General features: G+C 54.5%; 2 protein-coding genes across 3 annotated transcripts; one reads left to right on the forward strand and one right to left on the reverse strand.

Annotated features, from left to right (window-relative positions):
- HNF1A (HNF1 homeobox A) lies at positions 1–17,527 on the forward strand. Its single transcript, XM_086348319.1, has 10 exons — positions 1–599; positions 8,208–8,407; positions 10,094–10,280; positions 11,165–11,406; positions 12,214–12,365; positions 12,478–12,679; positions 13,352–13,543; positions 14,583–14,704; positions 14,778–14,922; positions 16,249–17,527. Exons 1-10 carry the CDS (start codon positions 268–270, stop codon positions 16,374–16,376), a joined length of 1,902 nt encoding a protein of 633 aa, XP_086204445.1. The 5' UTR covers positions 1–267; the 3' UTR covers positions 16,377–17,527.
- On the reverse strand, positions 17,464–27,648 carry C17H12orf43 (chromosome 17 C12orf43 homolog). 2 transcript variants are annotated; one of them, XM_086348321.1, is made up of 6 exons: positions 27,475–27,648; positions 23,884–23,926; positions 23,586–23,684; positions 19,881–19,954; positions 19,242–19,332; positions 17,464–18,743 (listed from the first exon to the last, which is right to left on the reverse strand). In XM_086348321.1, the coding sequence occupies exons 1-6, from the start codon at positions 27,599–27,601 to the stop codon at positions 18,407–18,409; spliced, it is 771 nt and encodes a 256-aa protein (XP_086204447.1). In that variant the 5' UTR covers positions 27,602–27,648; the 3' UTR covers positions 17,464–18,406. The 2 variants fall into 2 exon arrangements, with proteins under 2 accessions (XP_086204447.1, XP_086204446.1); XM_086348320.1 differs by having other exon boundaries at positions 17,464–18,746.
- Between the last annotated feature and the right edge of the window lie 210 nt (positions 27,649–27,858).

Genomic DNA, 27,858 nt, shown 5'->3' on the forward strand with positions numbered 1-27,858 from the left:
ACACGGATAAATATGAACCTTGGAGAATTTCCCCAGCTCCAATGTAAACAGAGCGGGCAGGGGCCCTGATTCACTGGCCACTGGGGCCAGGGTTGGGGGTTGGGGGTGCCCACAGGGCTTGGCTAGTGGGGTTTGGGGGGGGCAGCGGGTGCAAGGAGCCTGGCTGGGGCCTGCCTGCGGGCCGGCCAGCACGGAGCCAGCCCACGCGGTCGGGGGAGGCGGCCGGCCTGGTGGCCCCTGGCCGCGTGGCCCGGCGCTAGTGGAGCCATGGTTTCTAAACTGAGCCAGCTGCAGACGGAGCTCCTGGCGGCCCTGCTCGAGTCAGGCCTGAGCAAAGAGGCGCTAATCCAGGCACTGGGTGAGCCGGGTCCCTACCTGCTGGCTGGAGATGGCCCCCTGGACAAGGGGGAGTCCTGCGGCAGTGGCGGCAGCCGAGGGGAGCTGGCCGAGCTGCCCAATGGGCTGGGGGAGACCAGGGGCTCAGAGGACGAGACGGACGATGATGGGGACGACTTCACGCCGCCCATCCTCAAGGAGCTGGAGAGCCTCAGCCCAGAAGAGGCGGCTCACCAGAAGGCCGTGGTGGAGACCCTGCTGCAGTAAGGACCCCTCCCTTGTCCCCCGCTCCCAAGGAGCCCTGAGACAGGGACCCACCCTCGGCTCCTGCCCGCCCTTCCCAGTCCAGAGTCCCATGGGCTGTAGCCTGGTTGTTGCGACGGGGACAGGGCCCGTTAGAGTTTGGAGGTGGTGGGAGGGGGGTTCTGGCTTGGAGGTTGCAGTCTCCAGCACCCGATCCGGCCCTCTGCAGGGTCCTGTCCCCATGAGCCAAGGCTTCCAGCCCAGAGCTTGGGAAGTGGGGCATGCCCGCAGGGGAACCCCAAGATGGGAACAGAGCAGAGAATCCACAATTTGAGTACCCGGGGAGAGAACTGGGGAAGGGGTGGTGGTGGGAATTTTTAGCTACCAGGCACATTTCTAGTCCCCCAGTCCTAACTTCCCAGCTAAACATCAGGGCACACCCCTGGCTAGGGTTTTGGGGGGCCCCCTTTGCCTCCGCAGAACTCGAGCTTTCAGCCCGGAGAACCCAGGTCTTTCTTACCTGTGGGAAATGGAGCCTCAGGAGGGGAGCTACTCCCCTTTCCAGCACAGCCTCAGGCCCCCCATCACCAGCGGGTATCGCTAGAAGCCTCCCTGCTCTGTACCCCCAACCCACCGGCTGGCTCTCCCCATCTCCTGGAGGACGGGGTGGGTCTGAGCTCTCTGCTCCCCTCTCCTCAGCAGAGCTGAGTTGGTTACTAATTACCCATGGGCTTTATTATTTCTCTTTTGTTTTATAAATTTATAAATGGCGAAAGGCTCTGATAAGGCCTGTGATCATTAACTTGTAGGGCTGGTGGCCTGGGGAGGCCTGAGCCATTTCTGACTTCCCCCCAGGTGGGGGTGGGGGAGGTTGGGGGAGGTTGGAGGTGAAGGAAGGGAAGCCTGGGGGCTGCAGGGACAGCACCCCTCCAAGGCTCTGTAACCTCCCTCCTAACAGTCCGGGGAGGGGTGCCCGGCTGAGGTTTCACCGGCGTCATTTCGGGCAATGTTGAGATGAACTCTGGAGGAAGCTACATACAGAGAAGGATGACGAAAGGAAACTGGGGCTCAGAGAGGGGAAGGAGCTGGACTAAGGATGCCCAGCTGGGGCTCCATGCCCCTCTCTTGGGACTGGGGTCGGAGCTGGCGGCAGCTAGGGATGATGGGGTCGGGGGGAGGTGGGTTGCTGAGGAAGAGTTCCTAAAGACTATCTCTTTTCTGTCCAAGGTCTGGATCCCAGCCTGGGGTGGGGGAGGGCGGGATCCATCCCTCAGGGAGCCCTCAGGGCCTGCCAGGCCTTCTGAGGGCCGGGGAGGGGGCAGGGGAGCAGCCAGGGCCCCCTGACTTGGCAGGAGGAGGAGGGCAAAGGGCCCTGCTGGGCTGCAGGGGAGGGGCATAGAGTCAGGCATCACCAGACCCAGGGAGAGGGCAACCTGGACAGGGTGGGGCTGGGCCAGAACTGCTCAGGGCCCCAGATGGGCCTGGGGGCTTTCAGCGGGGAGTAGGGGGCAGGGGGGGTACCAAAGGCCTTACCTGGCTGGGTGGGGCCTCTTGACCAGTAGCCCCTCCAGCAGGATGATGGGTGGACAGGAAGGCTTGATCCACAGCACGCAGGGGTCAAAGTGCTCCCTGGGAACCAGCAGAGACCTGGAGGCGGAGGGAGAGAGAGGAGACAAGAAGGAAGAGACGGGGGTTGGGGGTGAGTCTCGGGAGATGGAGAGAGAGACCTGGAGAAGCAGAGTGGAGCGGAGGAGCCAGGAGGGGCCTGGGGCTGACATGTAGCTGGGAGAAGGGGCTGGGGAGAGAGCGAGGTGCCCCAAGCTGCGAGGAAGCTAGAGTGCTTGCCTCCCGCCCCGATTGGGTTTTCTTTAATGCTAACAGCATGCTATTTACTTTCCATTTAAATTTGAGATGTTGCTATAAATTATCAACCAGCTCCTTGTTCCTGCGGAGTTTATAACTAACTACCTGGGTTACTTATTGTTCAGGTAACAAAAGGGATCTGAAAACACCCCGAGGGGGGAAAGTGGGGCCTTGAGCCTCAGGACATAGGCTGAAGAGGGGTGGGGGACCCCTGTGACAGCCCTGGGTGGTGGGGGAAGTTGAGGCTGGAAAGGATGGCGAAAGGGTAGGACTTTCCCAGGAAGCCAGGTGTGACTTAGAGTTAACTTGGACATGTCTCTTCTCATCCTGCCTTGGTTTCCCTGACCAGGACAATGAGTAAAATTCACACTCCCTGCCCTGGTTCCCTGACCTCTTTCTCAGGTACCTCTCTCCCCGCCACCACTTTCCTCCACTTACATTACACTGACTTCACTGATTCCCACCTCAGGACCTTTGCACGTGCTGTACCTTCTCCCTGGACCCTTCTTTCCAGATCTTCCCATGACCAATTCCTTCCCCTTTTTGCTCCAATATCACCTTGTCAGTGAGGCCCTCCCTGATCACCCCATCTAAAGGAAGGTTCCAGCATCATCACTCTCTTCCTCTATTTTCGCTGACTTTCTCCTGAAATGTATCATTACTTATGATCATCTTATTTGTCTGTTTTCTGTCTCGGGCCATGACTACCGAAGCTCTTCCAGATCTGTGTTCACCACTCAGACCCCTGATCTCCAGCCTGGTAGCTGACATTCATGAATAAATGAGTGACAAGTAGGTTTCTCTGAGCTTTGGGGACATCTGCTGCTATGGCCAAGGGAGGAGCTTGTCCCCAGGGCTCCTTCCTGAGTGTCCTCCTAGGTCCTCCTATCCCTGAGCCGCTCAAACTCGAGGGTCTCTGGTCCTCTCCATTGGGCAGTACCAAGGCCCGGAGACGCAGGAAGACAGGGGCTGAGGTGGGACAATCTGACACCCCGACAGAGGCCAGCCTGCCTGGACTTGATCCCCAGCTTGGCTGGGGCAGGCAGTTTTAGTTTTCTGAGCCCCAGTGTTCTCTGCAAGGCAGAGTTGATCATAATGCTTACCCACAGGGTTAAACGGCATGTAAGTGCAACAAACAACTGCTATTATCAATGGTCCCATTTTACAGATGAGCAAACTACGGCTCAGAGAGGCAAAGTGACCTGCCCGAGGTAGCCTTACAAAGCAGGAAGGCCAGGACTTGGACCCAGGTCCTCCACACTTGACACAGCACCCTGAGGTCACATGCCTTTCTTTGACACGTTCATCTCCCTCTTTACCCTCCTCCAGCAGTCTCACTGTTAACCATTGACTGATTTCCATGCAGTGCTCTAGGGCTGACGCGTGCGTGCGTGCTCAGTCACTAAGTCGTGTCCGACTCTGAGATCCTATGGGCTGTAGCTTGCCAGCCTCCTCTGTCCATGGGATTTCCCAGGCAAGAATACTGGAGTGGGTTGCCATTTCTTCATCCAGAGGATCTTCCCGATGCAGGGATCAATCCTGCATCTCCAGCATTGGCAGGCAGATTCCCTACCACTGAGCCACCTGGGAAGTCCCCTAGGGTTTATGAAGGGCTTACAAATGCATGAAACTCATCTTCTCCTCCTGATAACCTATGAAATATTATTAGCCCCCTATCATGGTTGAGGAAACTGAGGAACATGGAAGTTAAGCAACTTCCGAGAGCCACCTGGAGGGTGAGTGGTAGAACTGGGGTTCACGCTGAGAACTCGGCTCCCCTCTAGGTAAATGGCTCTTCAGGCTGGTCTCCCAGCTCTGCAACCTTGGACCCACCAAAATCCCATGGGCCTGTAAGCAAGAGGCCCAAAGTCTCAAACCTCTGAGGGACTCCAGAACCGGCAGGAGGTGGGAGGAGGGAGATATGGGCAGATATCCACCATTCCTGAGCCTTCTTCCCTCTGCTGTGGGGCTGGGAGGCCCCAGGACTAAGTTGCAGGTGGTGATGATGGAGGTGGTGGTGGTAACAATATCGTTCCACTTACTGAGCTCTTACTGTGTGCCTGGCCCTGACCTCAGCATTTCACCCCTGCTAGAAACTCATCCAGTTCTCCCAATAGACAACTGGGAGGCAGACGTGGAACCATCATCCTGTTACAGGGCGGATGAGAGGCGTGTACATGACAGGCGTGAGGTCACAGAGGTGGGATTCGAACTGGGGATTGGCTTAACTCAAACCCATTAGCGTGAAAGCAGGAGATGCCTGGAGACCTGGCCTCTTAATTCTGCCTTGGGGAAAATGTCCTGAAAAGAGCCCTGTTCTTGGAGACTCTGTGTGTGTGTGTGTGTGTCTGTGTGTTGTGGAGGTGGAGAAAGCAGAAAACAGAGACAAAGAGACAGAAAGAGAGTGTGTGTGAAACAGTGACAGACAGACAGAGACACACGGGGTCAGATGGATAGGGAGAGAGCAGATCTTTAATTTGAGCCCGGAGAGGCGCTGCTGAAGGAAGACTGGGCTCCTTCTCTCTGGAGAAGAGACGGAGGGAAGAAGGACCTCTCTCTCAGGAGAGGGATGACTGCAGTTGGGGGAGGAGGGAGGCCATGGGCAGCCCAGCCCCAGAATCAGATAAACATGTTTGCCGTGGAGCACAAGGCTGGACTTTGTCCTGCCCTTCCCTCCCAGGACTGACTGGCATCTGGGGAGCTGGTGGAGGGGGGTGGTGGCAGGGAGGAGAGGCTTCTAAGGGCCCCTGAAAGCAGGGAGACAGGGCTCAGGGAGATGTCAGGGGTACAGGCAGAGTGAAATAGTCCTGAGCCCCAGTGAGGTCCCCTTGGACAAGCACACACCTTTCTGAGCTTCAGTTTTCTCACCTGTGAGATGAGTCGACAAGTAGCACCTAGCTTCCAGGGTTAAGATTTAAATGACCAGCCCTTAGCACAGTGCCTGGCTCCCTGTGAATACCCAAAAACATGCATTCTCCCGGCTGCCAATCAGCTACTGACTGCTGACTGTTTTAACTACATCTGTCCCTATCTTCCCTTCCTCCCTCCCTCTATGCGACCTGCTGATAAAAAAGGAGGAAGTCAGAGGGCCAATGAGGATGAAGGTCTCTGTGCCCTTGGGTCTCAGAGTGGGGCAGGCAAGACTGGTTCTTGGAGGAAAGAGAAGGCCCGGGGGGGAAGGCACTGTGGGGTGGGCTTTAGAGTGCTGGGAGCGAGGTTAATTTGCTTTTAGATTTTTTTTTCACAATTCAGTTTTAAACATGATCTATGTAGTATATTATCAATATATGATATTGATATATATGACACATGATCCTGTATCATTTAATTTACAAAGCGCAGAAGAGTAACAGAGAAAAGCCCCCACCCCGCCCCATCCCTAGCATTCAATCAGTGTCTTCAGTTCTTTCTGTATCCTTCCGGTATTTTATGTGAACACAAGCAAATATGTAGACATGTTTTATCCCAATTAAAAAAAATTTTTTTTAATTTGGCTGTACCAAGTCTTCATTGCGGCATGCAAGAGCTTTGTTGCCTCGGGCGGGCTCTTAGCAGAAGCATATAGGGTCTAGTCCCCTGACCCCGGCCCCCTGCCTAGGGAGCACAGAGTCTTAACCCCTGGGCCACCAGGAAAGACCCTGTCCCACTTTAAATTTTATTTTTTAATATATAATTTTATTTGTTTCTTTTTTGACTGTGCTGGGCTTTTGTGGCTGTGTGGCTTTTCTCTAGTTGCAGCGAGTAGGGGCTAGTCTCTAGCTGCAGTGTGTGGGCTTCTTATAGTGGTGGCTTCTCTTGGGGAGCACGGGCTCTAGGGCATGTGGTCATCAGTAGTTGGGCACCTGGGCTTGGGAGTTGTGGCTCCCGGGCTCTAGAGCACAGGCTCAGCAGTTGTGGCAGATGGGCTCGGTTGCCCTGAGGCATGTGGGCCCTTCCAGGACCAGGGCTGGAACCTGTGTCTGCTGTGTTGGCAGGTGGACCCTTTACCACTGGGCCATTAGGGAAGGCCCCACACAGCAGATGTACCAGACGAACTGTTCCAGCTGGGCTTGTGCAGAGCTTTCTCAGGGGGTTGGAGGGAGGCGCTGCAATCTGGTTGATCAGCATCCTTTTGCTGGACGTTCAGGTTGTATCCAATCTTTGGCTGCGACATGTGATGCAGCAACACGCCGTTTGTCACACATGCCAGTATTGGAAGCCTCCGATTTCTGAAAGCAAATAGCTGCAAAGAGGCGGTGGGAACACAGGCTTAGGATTGCACAGACCTGGGTTCAAATCCCAGTTCTGCCTCTCTCAGCACAGCTGCATCTGCCACGTGATGTAGCAGAAGCTCAGGAGAGGATGAAGGGAAGAGAGGAAGGCTGAGACACAGCAGGAGAGGGAGAGGGAAGGACTTATTTGGTACAGGCAGCCTGACCCTTTCTGTTCCCCACGGTGAGCTGAGGGCAGGAGGCTGAGCAACAGTGGCCTCAGGTCCCTTGAATCCCTCCAGTGACAGAACTACGTACATTTTTTCTTACAAGAAGTTCTTGGGATGCCAGCCCATAACCCTGGGACTCTGTTGAAAAACTAGCCATCCGCCTCAGGGCTGTGTGGAGACTGGCCGCGCCATCGTCTAGGGTTAAGTGCAGACTTTCAGGAGGCATTTTGACGCTATGTAATTTTTATCAGATGAGCCAACTTAGAACTAAATCCCTTGAGCTGGGGCGGGACTCTGCTGGGCTGACCCCATGACCCTGGGCAAGAGATACATGTGACACAGTGCTTTGAGCCTCAGTGACCCTGGCTGTCAAGTGGGAGAATCATGTTTCTCGCCTTCTTGACAGATCCAACTTTTTTCTTCCAGCAGGTCACTCTCATCTGTACATCCACCCGCCTACCCACCTATCCATCCACACATCCATCCATCCATGCTTTCAACTGCTCATCCATCCACCTACCTCACCACCTGTTCATCCATCCATCTACCATCTACCCATCAACCATCACATTGCTTTATCCATCAGCCGTCCTCTCACCCGCCACCCACCATCAATCCATTGTTCATCCCATTACCTATCGATCCATCCATCCATGCTTTTATCCACTTATCCACCCGTCTACCCTACCATCTGTCCATCCATACACCCACCTATCCGTCCATTTATCTACCATCTGCCCATCAACCAACCCATTTATCCATCCATCCTCTCACCCACCACCCACCATCAATCCATTGGCCATCACATTACCTATCCATGCATGCATCCATCCATCCATATATACGTACAGTCATTCATTCATGCAGTCACCAAGGGCATACTCTATGTCAGGCCTATGTTGGGTGCTGAGAACCAGACAGTTCCTGCCCTCCAGGTGTGTACAGTCTCTCAGTGGATAAGACACAGTCACAAATAACATTTCTAGGTAGAATGAGGAGGGGTCTTTAACGGAGGATCCTCCCCATGGGCCTGTGTAGCTTCCAGGGTGAGCCTGTTTAAGTCTACATGTGTGTCCGTGTATCACTGTGTGTTTCTAAACCTTCATCTGTTCCTGTGTGTGCAGGGCTGGTTGGGGCCTGTCTGCACGTCTGCCACGTGTGTGTGTGTCTGTGAATCTCTGCCCCCATGTCCTTGTGTCCTGACATGAGTGCCCATACCTCCCCGTCCCTGAGTCAGGCCACAGGCCCCTAGGCTCCACACCTGCCTCCATCCACCATCCCCGCCTCCCGGGTGGACAGGGCTCCCAGCACCCACCCCTGGCTCAGCAGACGGTCCTTCCCCCAGGGAGGACCCGTGGCGTGTGGCCAAGATGGTCAAGTCCTACCTGCAGCAACACAACATCCCGCAGCGGGAGGTGGTCGACACCACCGGCCTCAACCAGTCCCACCTGTCCCAGCACCTCAACAAGGGCACGCCCATGAAGACGCAGAAGCGAGCCGCCCTGTACACCTGGTACGTCCGCAAGCAGCGAGAGGTGGCCCAGCGTAAGTAATGACCGACAGCAGCCCGTCTTCCCGGCAGGGCCTGGGACTCCCTGCAGCTCGAGGGCGGGGGCTGGAAGTCTCGCCCCCTCCCCATTCCTTGGATAGGCAGATGGACAAAGTCGAGGAGCGGGTGGTAGTGGGGGGGGGGAGGGGAATTCAACCAGCGTGTATCACCTGTTCTGTGGGAGGCGCTCTGGTGGAGGGAAAGAGGGTTGATCCTGGGCATCGAGAGATGGATGAACTGGGTCCCTGCCTTCTAAGAGCGTCCTGTGCAGAGGGGAAGCCAGAGGACAAATCCGCATGATTCGGTGAGATGAGAATTAAAATGTGATAACACCAACAAGAGCCAGCGTTTCTGGAGCACGCACCATGTTCCAGGCCCAGCACAGGGCACCACAGGGAACGTTTCCAAGTGTTGAGCTTGCAGAGAAGCAGCTCCTCTTCCTCACGGAGGCAGGGGCATCAGGAGTGATCACACGAGGAATATGACCTCTCGACTAAGTCTTGAAGTGTCAGTTGAATTTCGACCCCTGAAGATGCAGGGAAGGGAGTTTCAGGCAGAAGGAACAGCAGCAACGAAGGCTCAGAGGCGAGGTGTATGCTCAGGGAACACCTCCACTGCAAACCTGGGGAGAGTTAGGCATGTTCTCATTCAGGGCATGGTGAGTTTTACCACCTGAGCTTCGTACCCTATAGAATCCCAAGTGCACTTCCACACTTTTGAGCCTAAGTGTAAAAAAGATGGGTTTTGATGTTTCTTTTATAATTATCCAGGTTTGTTTTTAAGGCAATACTCATACTTAGTTTTAATAAAACAGAAGAAAGATTTTACAATAAAAATTAGGAGTCTTCTCCTAAAGCAGCCACGGGCATTCCTAGTCTCATACAGATCCTTCCAGAGGTATTATATGCAAACACTGCTGCTATTTAGTCACTTGGTCATGTCTGACTTTTGCCACCCCATGGACTGTAGCCCTCCAGGCTCCTCTGTCCATGGGGCTTCCCCGGCAAGAATATGGTGAATCCTGAGCCACCAGGGATGACCCCCGTGCATACATGAGCCATACACTATATATATATAGATATATATATACACACATCTATATTTCCTCTGCTGTTTGAAGGGCAGCTAGCTGTTCTGTTATTTGGAAGTGCCATTAACTGGCCTCCTACCAAAGAATCAGCTGAGAAAGTGGCTGGGTATCTTCTCTACTGGCTAATACTTGTACTTCAGGCTTGATTTTCAAGGCTAGAATGTTGAAAATAACTCTTGAATCTACTCAGGAGATACAAGTTCAGGTTTCTGCTCTACTGTGTGGCCCTGGAAAAATATTTCACCTCCCTGAGCCTCAGTTACATCTTCTGTAAAATGGGATGGCATATGTGTCCAATGTGAATAAAAGGTGATGCCTACCTGGAGCCTTATATTGAGGACTGTGAGATTATATCTCGGCCCAATAGAAGAGTGTGCAGGGGTTGATTAGTGATGTCTGCCTTGGACACAGGTTAGGCAAGGGGTGACGTGTGCTGTGTGTTTGTCATCACTGGATTAGGCAATTTCTGGGTTCGAGCTGCAAGCTCCTCTGGCTCAGCACCCTGAGAATGAGAAAGAAGCAGAGGCATGCTCAGGCTGATGCGGGAAGGTGGGCTGGCCAGTGTCCTGCTCACAGCTCTCTGTGCCCGCAGAATTCACCCATGCAGGCCAGGGTGGGCTGATTGAAGAGCCTGCGGGAGATGAGCTGCCGACCAAGAAGGGGCGCAGAAACCGATTCAAATGGGGCCCAGCCTCCCAGCAGATCCTGTTCCAGGCCTATGAGAGGCAGAAGAACCCCAGCAAGGAGGAGCGGGAGGCGCTGGTGGAGGAGTGCAACAGGTAGAATGGTTGGCGGTCGGCAGGGCTGGCTGGGTCTGGGCTGGGTCTGGGCTGGGGAAGGCAAGGAGGGCTCTGGATCCTGAGGGAGGCCCCCCAATCCACTCCAATGTTCTTGCCTGGAGAATCCCAGGGATGGGGGAGCCTGGTGGGCTGCCGTCTATGGGGTCGCACAGAGTCGGACACGACTGAAGCGACTTAGCAGCAGCAGCAGCAGCAGCTGTTGGCCCAGGAGTTCTCAGCTCCCATACAGGGCCTGAAACCTAGCTCTGTTTCTGGCACCCACCCCCTACCCAGGGGTCCCCAACCTCCAAATCTAATGCCTGATGACGCGATATGGAGCTGATGTAATAATAATAGAAACAAGTGTTAGTCACTCAGTAGTGTCCGACTTTTTGTGACCCCATGGACTGTAGCCTGCCAGGTTCCTCTGTCCATGGAATTCTCCAGGAAAGAACACTGGAATGGGTAGCCATTCCCTTCCTGAGCCAGGGATCGAACCTGGGTCTCCTGCACTGCAGGCAGAGGGAAGCCCCAACAGAAACAGAGTGCACAATAAATGTAATGCATTTGAATCACCCCAAAAACCATTCCCCGCACCCCAGCCCATGAAAAAATTGTCTTCCATGAAACTGGTCCCTGGTGCCAAAACGGTTAGGAACTGCTACCCTGCCTACCCAAGCGCCTGAGTGGGGCTGCTCATCTCACTCACCCTCCGCTTACTGTGCTCCCTCTGTATGAAGAGACTTAAGAGAGGCTAAGCCATTTGCTCAAGATCGCAGAGCAGACTGGGCTCAGAAGCCAGGTCTGTCAGCTTCAGTGGACTCTCGGGTAGAGAGCCCTGCTTCTCAGTACCTCCCCCAGGCTCACAGAACCTGTCTCTCCAGGGCGGAGTGCATCCAGAGGGGGGTGTCACCGTCGCAGGCCCAGGGACTGGGCTCCAACCTCGTCACAGAGGTGCGTGTCTACAACTGGTTTGCCAATCGCCGCAAGGAAGAAGCCTTTCGGCACAAGCTGGCCATGGACACGTACAGCGGGCCGCCGCCGGGGCCAGGTCCCAGCCCTGTGCTGCCCGCCCACAGCTCCCCTGGTCTGCCCCCGCCTGCCCTTTCCCCCAGTAAGGTCCACGGTGAGTGCCATGTGGGCAGGGGGACTGGGCAGTGGGCAAAGGGAATATGGGGTAAACCACTTAGCACCTCATTATGGCTCCAGCTCCATTCGCACCCTATCCACCCCACCCCTCTCCTCTCCTCTGACCACTCAGCTCCACCCACTGCCCTCTCTTCTGTCCACCGCATTCACTCCGACCTCACTGGATTTCGGTTACTGCAATTCATCCTCGATCAAGCCAACTTAATCCCTTTCAGCTCAGTTCAACTCAATCCAGTTCAACTCACTATAATCTGAGTTTCATTTAAATTTCATACAGTTTTGTCCAATCCCATCCCCAACTGATCAGTTTAACTAAATGTATTTCAAGGAAATTCAGTTAATCTCGTATCGTAGAGTTCAATTTCAATCCAATTCGATTTGATCCAATTCAACTCAATCTCAGTTCATTTCGGGTTTGATTCAGCTTGATCAGTTTCATTTACCTAATTCCAATTCATTCTATTCAAGTTTGCTGCGGTTTAATTTCATTAGCCTAGTTCAGTTTGGCTCTGTTGTCTTTCATTGAGCACTGACTGCATGTCCGGTGTAGCCCTGGGCAGTGGGGGGCCACAGAGCTGATAAAACACAAAGCTTGTGTTCAAGGGGTGGAACAAGCAGCCAGCACAGGGCCTGGCAGGAAGTGGATACTCCAGCAAAATCTGCTGGCTGCATAGAGAAAGATGGTGTGAGTGGCCTGAGCAAGCCAATACAATTTGGGGTGTTGGGGGCCGTGGGCACAGGCAGGAAACTGGGGCGCTGACGCTGGACACTGCTCCCACTCCAGGCGTGCGCTATGGACAGCCTGCCACCAGTGAGGGGGCAGAAGTGCCCTCAAGCAGCGGCGGTCCCTTGGTGACGGTGTCTGCACCCCTGCATCAAGTGTCTCCCACCGGCCTGGAGCCCAGTCACAGTCTGCTGAGCACAGAGGCCAAGCTGGTGAGTGTCCCCCCCACCCTCCCCCATCTCCCCTCAGCTGGGAGATTCTGGGGCAGTACCCGGGGAGGCAGGGTGGGGCCCCACCCTGACTCAGTCTGGCTTCCCCTCCAAGGTCTCGGCCACTGGGGGCCCCCTGCCCCCGGTCAGCACCCTGACAGCACTGCACAGTTTGGAGCAGACATCTCCAGGCCTCAGCCAGCAGCCCCAGAACCTCATCATGGCCTCACTTCCCGGGGTCATGGCCATTGGGCCTGGAGAGCCTGCCTCCCTGGGCCCCACGTTCACCAACACAGGAGCCTCCACACTGGTCATTGGTAAGCTGGTGGGGCTGGAAGGGGGCCATCTGAGTGAGGGCCTCATGGGGTCTCCCGCTGAATCCAGGAATGGGGAGAGCCACTGGGACTCATTCATTCATAGATTTATTGAGTGCCTGCGCCATGCTCCACCAGGGATACACAAGTGAACCAAAGAGCCCCAGAACTCAGTCACCTAAGTGGGGGAGGCAGACGATAAACATAATACACAAGTTACACAATACCTAAGATGGTGAAACAGCTACAGGAAAACAGAGCAGTGTAAGGGGGACTGACGTTTTCTAGGTTTTAGTTTTTTTTTCTTAAAGTTCAGAAAGAGTTTATTCACAGAACTATTATGCAGAAGCTCAATATATGACAGACAGGGAGTTGCTGGGGAAGAGGTACAGAGTTAAGCCCCAAGGCCTCTGCGCTGCTGTAGAACCCCAGGGCACCAAGGAACCCTCTTTGACACACTCCCTGCCCTTATAGTAAGCTGGCAGCTCAGAGAGGGGGAGTCACTTGCCTGGGCCTTAATGCAGTGCAAGGCTGTTTCCGGATTACCTCGTCCCCTCCTCCAAGCCACGGGCTCTAGGAGGGAGGGCTGGTGCCCCTGGGGGTCCGGGCTGGGCCTGGGGACACCACGGAGGTAGCCGGAGGCCTGGCCGACCCCTGCCCCTCCCACCACTTCAGGCCTGGCCTCCACGCAGGCACAGAGTGTGCCGGTCATCAACAGCATGGGCAGCAGCCTGACCACCCTGCAGCCTGTCCAGTTCTCGCAGCCGCTGCACCCTTCCTATCAGCAGCCACTCATGCCCTCTGTGCAAAGCCACGTGGCCCAGAGCCCCTTCATGGCCACCATGGCCCAGCTGCAGAGCCCCCACGGTGAGCACCCCTTGGCCCCCTGCTGGGGGGTGGGGTGGTGGGAACCCAGGGGAAGGGGCGGTGTGGCAGATGCTGTGGTCTGTGTGTGTGTCTGATACTCACAGAAGTGTGAGTGCTTCTGTGATGGGGGCTCTGGGGGTGCTCAGATGCACGTCCATGGGCTGAATACATTTCAATGTGTGAATCCATGTGGTCGTGTGTACACACCCACATGTGCCCTTGGGGCCATGTGTACCCCTCAGCTTTTAGAAAGGTGATATGGTGCATACACCATGAGGACGTACAACACTCTCAGCAAGGCTTGGTCCGACACCCTTTCATCAAACACCATGGTTTCTGCAGCCAAAGGGAGAATTCCACGAAGCAGGGTTAATAGGCTCAGGACCGACTTTGCCACCAGACAAGCTCTAGTACCAACCTGATGAACACCTGTTGGTTTTCAGACCTTTCTGGAACTTGGATTCTTGGATGAGGGAATTGTGGACCTGAACGTCTGTGTGTGTGGCGGCCACCATTTATGTGTGTATGTGGGTGGCTGTGTTTTCATCTGAGTCCACGTGACCATACGTGATTTGTGTCGCTTTTCTGCTGGTGTATGTGTGTTTTGGGGGGGCTGGGACTGCAGATGGAATGCTGGGTTACGCTGTGGAGAGGGGCCCTGGAGGTGGGGGATAAGATGCGCCCCCCTCACCAGGGCACTGACCCTTCCATCCAGGGCCCGTACTGAGTACCCCATCAGCACCTGCACCTCTGGGTCCCTTCCACACCTGCGCTCTCCAGGTGACGGCAGGAGTGGGCTCCCCGCCTCCCCCAGGCTCCTTCCCACAAGACAGGCAGAGCAGGCCCCTGCGGTTGGGGGCAGCACCCATCTCTTCTACCTGGAGCTCCCAGGTTTTAGAAATCAGCCCTGAGTCCCCGACCATTGCCCCACTGCGGGGCTCACCAGGCCCACGCCTCTGCCTTGAGGCCCCTCATGGGAGGAGCCCAGCCGGACCCAGGTGCCATGTCTGTACCCTCCTTTTTCCTCCCTCCTGGCCAGCCCTCTACAGTCACAAGCCTGAGGTGGCCCAGTACACCCACACGGGCCTGCTTCCGCAGACCATGCTCATCACCGACACCACCAACTTGAGCGCCCTGGCCAGCCTCACGCCCACCAAGCAGGTAAGGCCCCGCCCCTCCATGGGCCCTGCCCCAGCCCCCGTCTAGGACGGCTCAGGAGCTGCTCTTCCGCCAGGTCTTCACCTCAGATGCTGAGGCCTCCAGCGAGTCCGGGCTTCACACGCCGGTGTCTCAGGCCACCACCATCCACATCCCCGGCCAGGACCCTGCTGGCATCCAGCAGCTGCAGCCCAGCCATCGGCTCAGCGCCAGCCCCACCGGTGAGCCCCCTTGCCCCACCCCACCCCTTCTCGCTGTCCCCACAGCTGAGGGAGGTGGCGGGGAGGGGTGGACATGCGAGGGGGCACGGGTGCTCTCCTGAAGTGAGACGAGAGGGGTGTGAAGCCACAGGAAGCGGGCCTGTCTCACCGGAACATCCATTAACTCGGTGGAGGAAGAAGATAACCTGAAGTAGGGCGGAATAGAAGGTGTGGGAAGGGCTTGCTGGAGGCGCCGGAGATGACTCGTGGATGTGCTCCTCTGGCTCCGCGTTTGGTGTTTTTTGAATCTGTTGCCAACAGTTAAAAAATTAAGAGCTTTCACACCTTTCTGGCTTCTCCTGGGGAGTCAGGACTCACGTTCCCCGGTAGCGACCACAGAGCCCACCATGTGCCACCCAAACCCTGCATTTTCGTTCCCTGAGAACCCAAGTCTGCAGCCCGCAACACCACAGTGACGAGCAGGCGCTGTGGAGTCAGGCTGCTGGGCTCTGAGACCCGGCTGCTTGCTAAGTCTGAGTCTTGGGGTCCTCCATCCAGCCCTGGAGGCTGCAGGGACAGTCCCTGAGGGCTCCGCGGTCCAGGCTCTGTGCTCGACCCATGAGGTGGGCAGCAGCACCCCTGTTTTCCAGAGGAGAAAGCACCCGAGGAGGAGAGGGACTTGGAGGTGGTGGGGCCAGGACCCAGACCCAGGTCCAAACTCCACGTCCATTCATTAACCATGTGAATCAGTCAGGGTTCTCCTGAGATGCAGAACCAATAGGGATACACACACACACACGTGCGTATTTAAGAAATTGGTTCATACAACCGTGGGGTCTGTAAGTCTGAAAGCTGCAGGGCAGGAGGCCCTGCTGCAGTCTCCTTCTCTGGGAAGCCTCAGCTTTTGGGCAAAAGGCTTCGACTGATTGGATGAGGCCCACCCACACTGTCAAGGGAAATCTCTACTACTTAACACCAACTTACGTAGGTGTTAACCACAACTGCAAAATACACAGCGATCTCTGGACTGGGCTTTGGATCATGACTGGGTACTAAAAGGCAAAGCTGAGGCATGAAAACTAACCACGACGCTGGTTCACCAGGGCTCCTCTGACGTGCTCGCTGAACTGTGCTGGGGCTGTGGGGGCCACACCCTGGAGGCCCTGGAGCCGGGCTGGGTTAATAAGGCCTGAGAGCTGAGGTGTGACCTTGGGGTTCTAACCTGCTGAGACTCAGGAGGTGCAGGGGTGCTACTTTCCCATCCCAAACACCCTCAGGGACGGTGGTGGTGGGGCATGGGGTCGGGACCAGCGTGGCGGGCACCAGCTGCCTCCTCTGCCTCCGCAGTATCCTCCAGCAGCCTGGTGTTGTACCAGAGCTCCGACTCCACCAATGGCCACAGCCACCTGCTGCCATCCAACCACAGTGTCATCGAGACCTTCATCTCCACGCAGATGGCCTCTTCTTCCCAGTAACCATGGCCTCCCAGGGACCCTGGAGCCTCCACAGTCTGCTGGACGGGTGACCAGGACATCTGAGCCTGCAAACCTTTACTGCTCACCGGGCAGCTGCTCATCCCTGGAAAACTGCGCCTCAGTCCCCATCCCCATCCTGCCAGCTTCAGAAACGGGGCCTTCAGAGGAGGGTTGCTTCAGTGCTCAAGTGGGGACAGTGGAGAGCTGGAGAGCAGAGCCTGTTCCTGGTGGGTCACGGGGAGGGACTGTCCCTGCTGCCCAGGGTAAATCCTGTCGCTTGGAACACAACCACCCCGAGGCTGGGAGCCCTTGCATCCAGCAGGGAACTGCCAGCCACACTTCTCAGGACAGCAGCCCGTGTAGCTGGCAGAGGTCATAGGTCAATGTGGCCCCAACTCTGTCACCTATGCCCCAATCAGGCCATTCCACCTAGCCCCCTTGCTATTAACCGCATGCCCCTTTAGACCTACCTGTCCCCACTCTCCTAAGCCTCACCTGAGTGGCTCCTCTGGGCTGGGGCCTGGGGAAACGCAGGCCTCTCCAGCTTTCTTCCACCGAAGCCAAACTTCTCCCCAGCCCGTGACCTCTGGTTTTCTTCGACATTTTGTCCCCCCTGAGCACCACACCTTCTGAGGCCAGCCTGGCATCCTGCATCTACTGGAAAGCCCCCCACCCCTGCAGGCCTAGGCGTCATCCCTGCCCCTGGTGAGAGCCTGGTGCCAAGTCGAGGCTGTGGGGCGGAACACCCTTCCCGGCTTCGGGAGTGAAGCTGCTGAGCTCAGAAAGCAGCAAGGCCGGGGAAGCAGAGCTGAGGGGCCCAGAGGGAGAAGAGAGGCAAGATCAGTGGAGGGGTTGCACCTGGGAGCTAGGGCCAGCTAGCTGAGGGGAGGGTTCCCAGCCCGCCCCCCCAACCGCCGAGGAGGCTGAGGTCCTGAGTGATAAGGCAGCCATGTCAGCCCAGGGCTCACATGACCTCATCTCCCGGGTGGGGGGGGGGGCTGCTGCAGATAAGCCGGCCCTCGTAGACCACCTCCATCCTGGATTGAGGACAGGGCAAGGAGAGAACTAGCATCAGCGCAGCCTGCAGTCAGCTGAGAGCGAGCCTGTACATTTATTTAACTTTTAGTAAAGTAAACACGGATCGTGTCCAATATCTTGCTTGTTGTATAGGTGGGGTGGGCAGGCGGAAGGGGGCTCGGGGCCTGAGGAGGGGCGGGGCCGGCACACACACTCTCACATCCCACCTCTGTCTTCCTGGCTCCACCGAATCTCCGCGGCCAGGCCACCGAGCTGGAATGCCTCCTTCACCATGAACTTCTGCTCCTTCTTGCAGGACACGTGGGTCCAGGAGTCCCAGGCCACGAGTGCTGTGACACTCCCTGCAGTCTTGAAGCTGGGGTGTGGGAACACTTCCTGGGGTGTAGGCAGGAGGACCCCACCTGCATGATGCTCATCAAGCTCAGCACTGACTTGGGATCAGGGGCAGCACCCAGATCTCTTGTTACATTTCTGTTCCCTCGACATTTTCCATAATCTGGCTGGCTCAGAGACACGATCACACATGGCATATTCACATTGTGGAGACAAAATTCTGGAAAACCGGGTGTGGGGGCAGAGTAGATCTCTCTCTTTTCTAGACAGTGTTTTATGAAGCCTGTGTGGAGGGAGACACACAAGGGGCTCTGGGGCCTCGGGGGCCCACCCCACCTTGTCTCCTTCAGGTCGTCTCCTGCACCAGACTGAGGCGGCGGGAGCTCGACTACTTGGCCTTCAGCCCTCAGTGACTGGGAATCTCCTTCTTCCTGGGGTCACAGAATGTTCTGGTACCACAGGCCTCAGGGGGAGCACAGGAGGGCAGGCCCCGCTCACCCTATGACCACTTCTCGGCCCCTACGCCTGGGCTGGCCCCAGTCACGGGCAGAGCCTGGACTCGCCAGCCAAGTTCTTACATTGGAGAGGGACTCAGGGCTCAGACAGGCTAGTCCCTGTGGGAAGCCTGAGCTGGTGGGCTCCCGGCCCGCACGCTGGGCTCAGTTCGAGGGAACGGCAGCAGCGCTCTTTGTTGGCGGGGACGGGGAGGCCTCACTGGCCTTCTTTGTCTTTTTCTTCCGTTTCTTCTTTTTGGTCCCAGGGGGCGCCTGGTCTCCGTTGAGCTGGGCAGACTCCTTTTCCTGCCTCCCGACTGCGGCCTTGCTGGTGGCGGTAGCGGCCACGTCAGCACTGTCCTCCTTCTTGGCTTTCTTTTTCAACTTCCGTTTCTTCTTTTTCTCCACGGAGACATGGCCATGGATGGCGGACTCCTGGAGAATGTCAGAAGCGGACACAGCCGCCTCCCGGCAGCGCCGTAACTCCTCGTCGCCATCATCGCTGCTGCCGGGGAGGGTGGGGGGAGTGTTAGTGGGACTCGGGACTGGGCCTCAAAGGCGCCGCGCCTGCCCCAGGCCAGGCCACCAGACGGAGGCCAGGGAGAGACGGCGGTATGTGGAGAACTCAGGCTTGGCTGGGGGGCAGACCTGGGTTCCCACACAGGCTTCTCTCCTTCCAGGCTGTGTGACCTCGTTTCGTGACTTAACCTCTCCAACCCTCAGGGTCTTCACCTATCAAGTGGGGATCTTAACAGAGCCCAGGCTTCACAGGGATGTCCCAGGAGTGTGTGTCAGGCACGAGATAGGTGCTCCGAGAGCAGTCAACATCTAGCCCCCAGTGGAAACTCTCCCGCTCCCACTGAGCTACTATGTCTCCAGCTACCTGGTGGGACTCCTCCTGGGCCCAGGCCTGACTGGGGTCCATGTGGCTATCTGTGGGTGGAAGTGGGGGGGATCTGGCCAAAATGAGGGAACCTGAGGAAAGGACGCGTCATCTCACCTGGAGCTGGAAGGCAACCGTTTCCGGCAGGGCTGGGGAGCAGCTTCCTTCTCGGGGCCTCCAGGGATGGACGTGAAGAAAAGGCGGAAGCCTGCAACCCATGGGGACAGAGTCAGCACAGCCAGGGGCCCCCAAGTGCCGAAGCTGCCCCATCTCTGCCCTCACGGAGCCCCTGGTCCAGAGGGCATCGCTCCTGTCTAATAGAGAGTGGTGCCTCACAGGATGAGAGGCAGCATGCTTCCTTCTGCTGCAGCGAGGGGACTGGGTGCTTGAGGGGTTGCCGGCCACCAAGTCAAGCCAGCAAGTCTCCCGAGGCTTCTGGGACTCAGCAGCTGAGCTACCTGCCTATGGCAGCTTGCAGAGTGGTCAGTGAGTCAGGCAGGGGACAGAGACTTGTGTGCGAGAGGCTGTGGGGTGCAGCAGGCGCTCCTGCTCAGGGTCACCTCGGGCCAGTGGCCACATTCCTGGCCCCAGCTCCCCTCATGGGTCCCCCTGTGAACACGGTCACCATAACATCTGCCTCGGACAGGGCCTGCAGGCATGAAGGAAGATAATATGCCAAAAGGGCATTTCGTAGCTCCAGACTCACAGGCGGGGGCTTAATAAAGGAACGCTGTTATCAATAGTTGAGCTGCTCACCGTCATCCTCCAGGGCGCCTTGCTGCACCTCGGCCTTTCTTGGCTCCTTCACGATTTCTGAAATGGTAATGGAGCTACAGGAAGAGACAGTGGATTTAGGATGAGATTTTGGGTAACAACAACAAATATTCTTTTTAATTAAAACTTCTTTTTGTTGTTGCTAAGTGGAGGGGATAGAGTAATGCAATGCTACTCATGGATGCAGAGGGCCCCCAGCTGATGGGAACATGCCTGGTCACAGCCATAATGTGGTGAAGAGCCCCTGTCAGCTCAAACGATGGTGACTCACTGGTTCAAACCCTACTTTATCCCACAAAGTGCTGAAGAAGTTTTGAAGATACTCATAGTATAACAGAATGCAACTTCAAATAAGGCAAAGAGAAAATGAGAGCAAGAGGGACAGAAAGAGCCGGAAGTGTGGCCAGGAAGCCCGAGAGACTTGCTAGACAGAGGGCACACATTTGGTTCTGAACTTCCTGGCAGCAAGCACGAAAAGGGAAATATGACCAGTTGAGGAAAAGAACGTTTCAGAGGTTCAGCTCCTATAACAGGCAGACCTGCTTTTTTTTTTTTTTTAAATATTTAAAAAGCTTGAGTTAATATATATTGACACTCAGTGCCAAGAAATAATATGGGGAGACCCCATGTATTCCCCACCTGGTTTCTCCCTCGGGTAACACTGTGTGTAACTAACATCCATGATCACAGCTGAGAAACTGACTTTGTTACAATCCACTGACCTTTCTCAGACTTCAGACCTGGGTTTTGAGTTCTGATTTTTGTCACTTACTAACAAGGAACTCCATCTCTCTGAACCTGTGTTACCCCTCTGAACACTGGGAGTGATGAGACTCCCGGCCTCCTAGAGCTGTTACAAGGTTCAAATGAGAAAGTGAATTCTAATCCCTGAGGATGGAGCCCGGCTGTGAGCCAGTAAATGCCAGCTATAACGATGATGAAGATGATTACTGCTGTAAGATAAGCAATCAGTAGAGTTTCCTGGTGGCTCAGTGGTAAAGACCAAGCCTACCAATGCAGGTTCAATCCCTGGTCCGGGCAGATCCCACACGTCATGGGGCAACTAAACCCGTGAGCCACGACCACTGAGCCTGTGCTTTAGGGCCTGCGAACTGCAACTACTGAGCCCACGTGCCACAACCACTGAAGCCCGTGAGCCTAGAGCCTGTGATCCCAACCAGTGAAGCCACCGCAGTGAGAACCCCTCGTACCTCAATAAAGACGAGCCCCCGCTCGCCACAACTAGAGAGCCTGAGCAAAGCAATGAGGACCTGGCACAGCCGAAAAGAAAAGATAAGCAATGAGCTCCACAGGACCCCTTTCTCTAGCACAGACAAAGAGGGGAGAACTGCCGAGACCAGGAAGCAGGTCTCGGGGAGTGCTAGCGAGGCAGTCACCTCCCAACTGGAGACCAACGCTCTCAGCAACGCCCTTGCAGCAAACAGAACGATGTGCTGGGCGCTTCTCCTAACTGCCTTGTGTAGGTGCCAGAGGCCTCATCCTGCATGGGACACGGTCTGGGGAGAGGGAACAGAAATGATGCCAACAGGGTCCTGACCCTGAGCCGGGTATCTAACCTGGTGGTTCAGTGTCAGTCAGCAGGGACATCAGGTGATGTCTGGAGACACAGCTGGTTGTCACGGCTAGTGGAGCAATGTTACTAGGATCTCGTGGGTAGAGGCGAAGTATGCTGCTAACCCTCCTACAGCGCTCAGTACAGCCCCACACAACCATGGTGCCAAGCCATGTTGCCACCATGGACAAACCATGTCCATGGTGCCAAGGGACCAACTGGGGTATCATTTCTCTGTGCGTGCTACATTGATTCAGTCGTGTCTGACTCTGTGCAACCCTATGGACTATAGCCCATCAGGCTCCTCTGTCCATGGGATTCCCCAGGCAAGAATACTGGAGTTGGTTGCCATTTCCTTCTCCAGGGGATCTTCCCAATCGAACTCACATCTCTTATGTCTTCTGCACTGGCAGGCAGGGTCTTTACTGCTAGCACCACCTGGGAAGCCCTTAAAACACAAGATACTGGCTCAGGATAGCTGTGCTAAGTCATTTCTTTGGAGAGGAATAAACACAGAACGCTGCAGGACCTATCCTGATGGTGGGTGACCAACACCCGGTGGATTTCCACCTGGGAAGCGCTCGTCACGGGTCACTGCAATGCCAGGTGGCCCTGGTTACCCTGAAGCCGAACGGTCACTGAGAAAAAGCACTCCCTCGGACTGAGATGCCCAACTGACCTTCCTAAACACGTTAAGCACATTCCCAGATTGGGGACTGGCACTAAGGCCATGGGGGTGCAGGCTGCTGAGGGCTGGCCCAAAGTTCTGTCTGGATTAGCAGCAGCTGTGCACTTTGGGAGGGCTCATCTGTCCTTTTTGATGGTTACTTCACATTGAAGGACTATGGCCCAAACATCCTGAGTCTCCCTTTCAAAATCTGCTTGGGCTTTGTCAAGTGAGAATGGATCTAGCCCAGCCTGCCCGGGACCGAGTCCCATGCCACGCCACTGGTCATCCGCGGAACAGAGGCACTGTGGCCAAACATGCTTGGAAGATGCCGGACTACACAAATTTATGCAGGACTCTCTACTGTAGGACTTCTCAGAGCCTTGAAGACACTACCAAGCATCTAAATCTCCCAGGGCAGGGCTTCCCTGCTGGCTCAGTGGTAAAGAATCCGCCTGCCAATGCAGGAGACATGAATTCGATCCCTGATCCAGGAAGATTCCACATGCCGCAGAGCAACTAAGCCCACTAAGCCAACTAACAGAACTACTGAGCCTGCGCTCTAGAGCCTGGGAGCCACAACTACTGAGCCCACATGCTCTAGAGCCCCTGCTCTATAACAAGAGAAGCCACTGCAATGAGAAGCCTGTGTACTTAGAGAAAAGCCTGCACAGCAATGAAGACCCAGCACGGCCAAAAGTAAATAAATAAAATTATAAAGATAAATTAATTAACTTCCCAAGGCACGGTGGGTATGCAGAGTACAGCATTTCTCCACCTCCTCTTTGCCGCTGGAACCCTGGTGCCCAGAGCCACACTCTGGACTCGAGTTCCTGGGCACCTACTTTAGGAATGCTGATCTGGATCTTTTTTTTTTAAAGTATTTCTTTGGCTGCGCTAGATCTTACTTGTGACACACGTGATTTTTTCTTCAGTTGTGGCATGTGGGAGCTAGTTCCCTGACCAGGGACTGAACCTGGGCCTCCTGCACTGGGATCGTGGAGTCTTAGCCACTGGACCACCAGGCAAGTCCTGCCAACCTGGATCTTCACAGGTTATATTCTCGCAGCACCTGTCATACAGTAAGCACTCAAGAAACAGGAATTCTGCTGGTGCCTTGCCCTCTTGTGGTGGGAATAAGCTCTTGCATCTCGGGGTCCCCTCTTCCTCTGGGGGCAGCAGGAGAGCACAGCAGTTAAGAGCAGGGCCCTGGAGTTGAGCCCACTCTGCTCCCTCCTCCGTGACTGCAGGCACATGCTTCTTCTCACAGATGGGAGCCTTCTCCCACAGCTGGAGGACAAGGATGACGACAAGCCCTGCATGGCAGGGTGATACCTTGTGCTTACCACGGTGCCAACTGACATCTGCTGAGCTCCCAGGCCTCGGGGGCCGTGACTCCTGGAATGAATGAATGAGGGCAGGAAAAGAGAACGTAGGTGTTTGTTACCTGTCCAGCAGGGCTCCCAGTTTCTTGGCTACGTGGGCTCGGAATTCGGGGGTGGTCTGAAGCTCGTTGCCGTCTTGTTCATGCTCATCTACCTTGTGCCTGCAACACATACACAAGGACCTCACCTCCTGCCAGCTCAGAGGCTGCCCCCGAGAGGGTGGGGAAGACATGTGTCTTGCTCACCCTGACATACCAGGTATAGCAGGGAGTACATGGGGTGTGTGTGTTGAGGGGGCAGGTGGCAGGGGCCAACATCAATGAATGAAAAGATGAAATCTGAATACAAAGTGCACAGTACCTGAGGCTTGGCTGGTTGGCTGGCAACTTAGCATTTGTAGCATCTGTGGAAATAATGAACACTGAGGTATTTACAGAGGAAACAACTACACCATCTGTTGTGTGCTGGGCACTATTTTATGTCATTTACGCCTATAACTTGTTGAATCTTTCCAAAAACCTGATGGGGCTAATGGGGGTGGGGGTGGAGGTGGAGCAGTCACCATCCCCCATTTACAGAAGAGGAAACTGAGGCAAGGAGATGTAAAATAGCTTGTTGTTGTTCAGTGCTAAGTCATGACTGACTGACTGCAACCCCATGGACTATAGCCTGCCAGGCTCCTCTGTCCATGGGCTTTCCCAAGCAAGAATGTTGCCATTTCCTTCTCCAGGGGATCTTCCTGACCCAGGGATCAAACCCATGCCTCCCTGGGGAAGCCTGTTAAATAGCTTAGCCAAACAGCTAACAAACGACAAGAACTGGGATGAGGATCCAGGCTGTCTGGCTCCACAGCCCCTCTTCATCACCATGCTGAATGAGCACGTCTAAGTGTACTTTGATTCCAGCATTTATTGAGTGCCCACTGTGTGCTTAGCTGTGTGCTAAGTGCTCTGGAAGAGAGAAACGAAGGGGGCTCAGTTATGCTGATCACTGGACGGGGAGTCTTGCTAGGGTCTCAGCTTCCTCACCCCTTAGAGGCCCCTTTCCGGCAAGTTCATTCATTTAAAAATCATTTTGCTGAGCAAGGTATAGGCCCTGGGGATACCATGGTGAACAGACACCAGCCCTTGTGAAGTTCACATCATGCAACCTCTCACTCAATAAATTTGTGGAGCAAGTATGAGCCACAGTTGACTCTAGGTACTGGGGTTGGAGGGGTGAAAGGAAAAAAGGCAGGATAAGTAAAGAAGCAATTGTAGAAGAAAGGAAAGCATTATATATGAAGGGAATCACATAAAGTATGACGATCGTGGAGAGAAGGCATGTAACCCAGTCCTCCTGAAGAGATGGTGTCTCAGCTGTATTAAAGGATAAATGGGAGCCAGACAGGAAGGGGAAATGTGTCCATGACGAGAGACCAACCACATAACTGCTCTTTACTGGGCCTTTAATGTGTGCCAAGCACTGCAGATACATCATCTCCACTCCTTACAACGGTGGGTACTATCCTTAACCCCACATTACAGATGAGGAAATTTAAATACAATGAGACTTAAGTACCCCGCCCAAATTCTTCCTGCTAGTGAGTGGTGGCAGGACTTTACTTTTGGGGGCTCCAAAATCACTGCAGATGGTGACTGCGGCCATGAAATTAAAAGACGCATGCTCCTTGGAAGAAAAGCTATGACCAACCTAGACAGCATATTAAAAAGCAGAGACATTACTTTGCCAACAAAGGTCCGTCTAGTCAAAGCTATGGTTTTTCCAGTAGTCATGTATGGATGTGAGAATTGGACTATAAAGAAAGCTGAGCGCCAACGAAGTGATGCTTCTGAAGTGTGGTGTTGGAGAAGACTCTCGAGAGTCCCTTGGACTGCATGGAATTCCAACCAGTTCATCCTAAAGGAGATCAGTTCTGAATATTCACTGGAAGGACTGATGCTGAAGCTGAAACTCCAATACTTTGGCCACCTGATTGAAAGAAGCAACTCATTGGAAAAGACCCTGATGCTGGGAAAGATTGACGGCAGGAGGAGAAGGGGACGACAGAGGATAAGACAGCTGGATGGCATCACCGACGTGATGGACATGAGTTTGAGTAGGTTTCGGGAGTTGGTGATGGACACGGAAGCCAGACATGCTCTAGTCTAGGGGGTTGCAAAGAGCTGGACGTGACTGAGTGACTGAACTGAAATGAACTGAGTGAGTGGTGGAGATGGAAAGGCATTTCTGCACACAGAAAATAAAAAGAAAATGGCAGAGTTATGGTGACCACAGATGAGAGGACATAGTATGGTCTGGAGCCTAGCTGTGGAACGTGTGGCAGGAAAGCAAGCTGGGAACTGATTACCAAAGGCTGGGAATTGATTACCAAAGGGTTTGTAAATCCTTTTATTTATTTATTATTTTAACTTTTACAGAAATTATTTATTTACTCAGCTCTGCCGGGTCTTAGTTTCGGCACTCTGGATCCTTAGCTGCGGCCTATGAACTTCTTAGCTGCAACATGCAGTCTAATACCCTGACCAGGGATCCAACAAAGGCCCCCTGCACTGGGAGCACGGAGTCTTAGCCACTGGATCACCAGGGAAGTCCCTAGGGCTTATGAGTCCTTTAAAACAAAAGCAGGAGTTAACCTTGCTTTGCCATGGCCTGCTCTGGCAGCCTGGATCCTTCTCAGAATAATCTTTTAGATGCAAAAAATACAACACATAGGATTACAAAGAAAACCAGTGATAGTGAAATTCAGTTATCATTAAGAGTAAAAAGCAAAATTTGGGATACTTTAATACATATGCTTCTTCATTAATGTATTAAAATCTACTGATGGGCCTAAAAATTACTGTAATTTTAAAAAAATTAATTAATTTATTTCTGGCTGCGCTGGGTTTCCGTTGCTGCCTGAGGGCTTTATCTAGTTAAAGCAACTGGGGGCTACTCTCTGGTTTCTGTGCTCCGGTTTCTCATTGCAGAAACCGGCTTCTCTTGTTGCAGAGCACCGACTCCAGAGCTTACCAGCTCTGTGGTTTTAACGCTCAGGACTTAGTTGTCCTGTGGCATGGGGGATCTCCCCGGACCAGGGATGAAACCAGTGTGCTCTGCACGGGCAGGTGAATTCTTAACCTCTGGACCACGAGGAAAGTCCAAAATTACTTTAATTTTAAAGCAGGGATGAGTGGAAACGATTTTTTTCCCAACATATTGTGAATAAAATATTTTTGATATATCTGAAAGACTAATGGGATTTGAAAGTCTGAGACTTTTGTTAAGACAAAGTAACAGGTATCGCCAAAACTACTGCGGTTGTTCACACGCATGATGGAAAGACAGGCTAAATTTCAGAGACTGGAGAAAGTGAGATGAAATATTTTTCCCATTAATATTCACAAGTCCTCTGCACTTTACCCACCATTGGGCGCCCTTATGTTAAGGGGTCTGGGATTTATTTCCAGGGCACTAGGGAATCAGTGAAGGACAAGAAAGATAGTGAAGAATGGGGAAGGCTGGTGTGCTGCAATCCATGGGGTCGCAGAGTCTGACATGACTGAGCGACTGAACAACAGCAAAGGGAGTCACGGTCAAGGAGGTGTGCGACGCAGCTCGCTGGCAAAGTGGAGCCGAAGAAAGGCTGGATGCAAGAATCCAGCTGTCGCAGTAATCTCCGATGAGTGGCGGGCCGCCCAGGGTGCAACAGTTAGGATGGACCCAAGAAGGCAGAGTCAAGAGATACTCTGGTGCCTTGGTTTCCCTGACAGGGATAATGAACAACCCGCCCCGCTGCCCTGGTCCGTATTTTGACTCTAAATCCTACTCTAAACCCTACCCAAGCCGTGGAGCCTCCTCAGGGAAAGAAGTCGAATCCCGGTGACACCCTCTTCACCGTCCATCCTCTCAGGCCTGAGGGGAAGATCATACGCTCTACGTCCAGACCCCCCGAATATAGTCCCCTACCGACTCCTGGCTTCTCTGGACCCCTCGGGCGCTGCTCCAAGCCCCAAGCCGGCAACGCTGCCTCGCGGCACCGTTCCAGCTCCTCTTCATCGCTGCTGCTGCTGCTGCTGCTCTCCAGATCGCTCATGGTGCCACGGGTGCCGCCACCTTGAAGCACCGCAAAGGATTGTGGGGAGCGCCTCCAGGCGCGGTCGTCCTCTTAGGATCCCCAAAGGGAGCTGAAAAACGCAGGGCATTGTGGGGATTGTAGTTCTTAGACTCAGGCCGTCATTGGTCCTAAATTGTCCTGAAGGGTTTCCTGAAACGTGAGAGCTGGAAGGGCCTAAGAGATCAACAGATCTATCCTTGATGAGGAAAATAAGACCTATAGACAGGCAGGAATTG

Source organism: Bos grunniens, chromosome 17 (assembly GCF_055505025.1).
Source record: "Bos grunniens cultivar Pamir isolate PY7600 chromosome 17, Bosgru_T2T1.0, whole genome shotgun sequence".
NCBI lineage: Eukaryota > Metazoa > Chordata > Mammalia > Artiodactyla > Bovidae > Bos > Bos grunniens.

Bases quoted from the DNA above. Each gene is read 5' to 3' on its own strand.
- HNF1A (XM_086348319.1), top strand. From the start codon at position 268: ATGGTTTCTAAACTGAGCCAGCTGCAGACGGAGCTCCTGGCGGCCCTG. The intron at 14,705-14,777 runs GTAAGGCCCCGC...CTCTTCCGCCAG, and splicing joins GCCTCACGCCCACCAAGCAG to GTCTTCACCTCAGATGCTGA. The intron at 14,923-16,248 runs GTGAGCCCCCTT...CTGCCTCCGCAG, and splicing joins GCTCAGCGCCAGCCCCACCG to TATCCTCCAGCAGCCTGGTG.
- C17H12orf43 (XM_086348320.1), bottom strand. From the start codon at position 27,601: ATGAGCGATCTGGAGAGCAGCAGCAGCAGCAGCAGCGATGAAGAGGAG. The intron at 23,927-27,474 runs GTAGGGGACTAT...TTATTTCCACAG, and splicing joins TCCAGAGAAGCCAGGAGTCG to ATGCTACAAATGCTAAGTTG. The intron at 23,685-23,883 runs GTACTGTGCACT...TATGTGTTGCAG, and splicing joins GCCAACCAGCCAAGCCTCAG to GCACAAGGTAGATGAGCATG.